General features: G+C 39.0%; 1 protein-coding gene across 1 annotated transcript in view; it reads right to left on the reverse strand.

The window, feature by feature from the left end:
• LOC119573059 (red pigment-concentrating hormone) overlaps nt 1-2,500 on the reverse strand; it is a 21,739-nt gene that overhangs the window by 1,426 nt on the left and 17,813 nt on the right. Inside the window, exon 2 of the mRNA XM_037920057.1 lies at nt 591-818. Within this exon, the coding sequence (XP_037775985.1) occupies nt 591-818 (228 nt within the window). The remainder of the gene's footprint in view (nt 1-590; nt 819-2,500) is intronic.

Consider the following 2,500-nt stretch of genomic DNA (forward strand, 5'->3'; position numbering starts at 1 on the left):
TTTACTTGGCAACACTGCTCGTCAAAAAACGCCCGAGCATTATTCAAGGGCATAATCACTGTGTCTTTTCCTGAATACATATAGCTTAAATGCCTTTCACTATTTTTAGCAAGGGAGTCAGTGTCATAATGCTGGGAAATGTTTTTTAAAAAATGGAAGGGCGAAATGACATCAGTAATAAGTACATTGGCGAGAGGAGAGGATAGTGGGTACATGGATAAATTATGATAATGTATAATCGAGAAATGGTGATAAAGAATGAGAGATAACTGGTGAAAACGAATAATAGATAAATGGTAATCATGAATACCGTATAGATTATTAGAAACAACAGAGATAGATAAAGGGCAAAAATATAATAATGCAAAGATTAATATATGATGAAAATAAGATCCAAAAATGCTGAGAGATAAACAGACAGATAATGGATATGACAGGAAGATAAACAAATAATGAAAATGACAATAAAGAAATTTCGAGAATCATAAATACAAAGCTAAAAGACGAACAGCATGCATATCTGAAAAAACAATGAAAACGACAGACAGATAAAAGATAATAACAAAACGTCACAGCGGCCAAGAGCTCACCCTGATGAGCCGATAGATGTGCATGACGGTTGTGACTGGGATGGTTCCGCAGGATTCGCCTGCCAGGGAGGAGGGGGGAGGAACCACGGCTCCTGCGGGAGGGTGCATTCCGGTGCCCTCTCCCCCTGCGGCTGCTCGCTTGCCCCAGCCGGGAGAGAAGTTGAGCTGTGCAGACACGCAGGAGGCGACCACGAGGACGACCAGCAGGGTGGCTACGACGGCACGAACCTGAGGGTGGAAGAGAGACGACGCGGGTGAGTAAGGAGGAATACGGGCTTTTTTTTATTCTGAGTTTTTTCTGGTTGTTGGAATTTATATTCTATAATATTCTTTTATTGACATTACTGTAAATGTTGCTAATATTGTATATATCATTATAACAGAGCAAATTGGTCGTTCATAGTTCAACTCAGTCTTAATGTAGTTCGATTATTATTATTATTTTTTTAAATTCCGGTATACGAACGCAACAATACCCCAAGTTTAAATCAAATTTCAGATATTTCCCATCGTCATAATATCTCAGCGCGTCTCCTTAAGGAATGTTACAAGTTCCTAATGGTCTTCTAGCAATAGAAACTTCAAGTTCTCAAAAATAGTGTCTCCAATCACGTAAAAGGGTCTCCCCTACCCAAGGGAGCAAGGACGCTATGCCACGTTTTCTATGGTTATATTCCCACGAGGAAAGAAAATATTGTTGAGTTTCAGTCCGTGAGCGATCCTGCCTGAATTATGCAATGGTCATTGTGAAATATTGAATGGTTTAATCACATGAACTACATCAGTGTATATGTCTGAGAGTGCGTTTAGCTGTTGTAAAAAATGAAGAAAAAAGTAGTATTAAATGCTTTAGTCAATCCTTTACAAATGTAGAGAAGAAAATCGGGGGGAAACGAGTTTTAATTTTCAGAGAGAGAGAGAGAGAGAGAGAGAGAGAGAGAGAGAGAGAGAGAGAGAGAGAGAGAGAGAGAGAGAGAGAGAGAGAGAGAGAGAGAGAGAGAGAGAGAGAGATAAAACTCTCATGTCCTTAAACTTTAGTTGATTAAGCGTTGGAACTTTAGGAATTTCTAGCTTCTAAGCACCAACCTAAAACTCTTCCAGTATAAAAGGAATAAAAGCCGATGGACCTTCTGCCAAGAAGAGGCGGATGTTTAATGTGTGGCATATGAGATCTATAATGAAATATCATACTATTCAATTATTCATTGTGACTTTTCACTTTAATAGTATCCTTCTGAGTTCTGCCCCTTAAACTCCAGAAGAAGAGAGAAAAGAGCGAGGACTATCTGCAGAGAGAGAGAGGAGATGAGATAGGAGAGGATGAGAAGACGTGGCTTTGAAAATAAATAATAATATAATGATATTCTGTCTCTAGCGAAAGTTCCTTTTTGCCTTAAATAGTAACAAGAAAAAACAACTTTGGCAAACTACATTAGCCAACTCGCTTCACATTACGGCTCTCCGCCAAGTAATCACTTTAGCAGCAGTGTATCTAATGAAGAACTCACGTGGGCTGACGATACTACTGAAAAGCTATAAGGTACAGGAGGAACAATGCACAAGTCTCGTCCTACGCGGGGAGGAATTTGAGATTTCGTCTGGAAAGCAACATGGAAAAACACTTTCAAAGAGTGTTATGAAGAGGGAGACAAAATTCGTGTTCGTGAAACTTTACACGTGTCGACTGTATGTGCAAAGGGGAAAAGCTATATATTTTTTTTCTGTGATTCTCGATTTGCAAACACAAACCCTAGATTTATAAAAAGATGGGCAGCTGGAATGGATGGATGAGAGGAGCTATTTAGACATAGTACAAATATAGAAGGATAGGTAGGTAGGTAGGAAGGCATAGATAGACACAAATAGTTAGTTAGACTCAGATGGATAGATAGAAAATATATAGATAAACA

The sequence above is a fragment of the Penaeus monodon genome, chromosome 5 (genome assembly GCF_015228065.2).
Source record: "Penaeus monodon isolate SGIC_2016 chromosome 5, NSTDA_Pmon_1, whole genome shotgun sequence".
In the NCBI taxonomy this organism is placed as follows: domain Eukaryota; kingdom Metazoa; phylum Arthropoda; class Malacostraca; order Decapoda; family Penaeidae; genus Penaeus; species Penaeus monodon.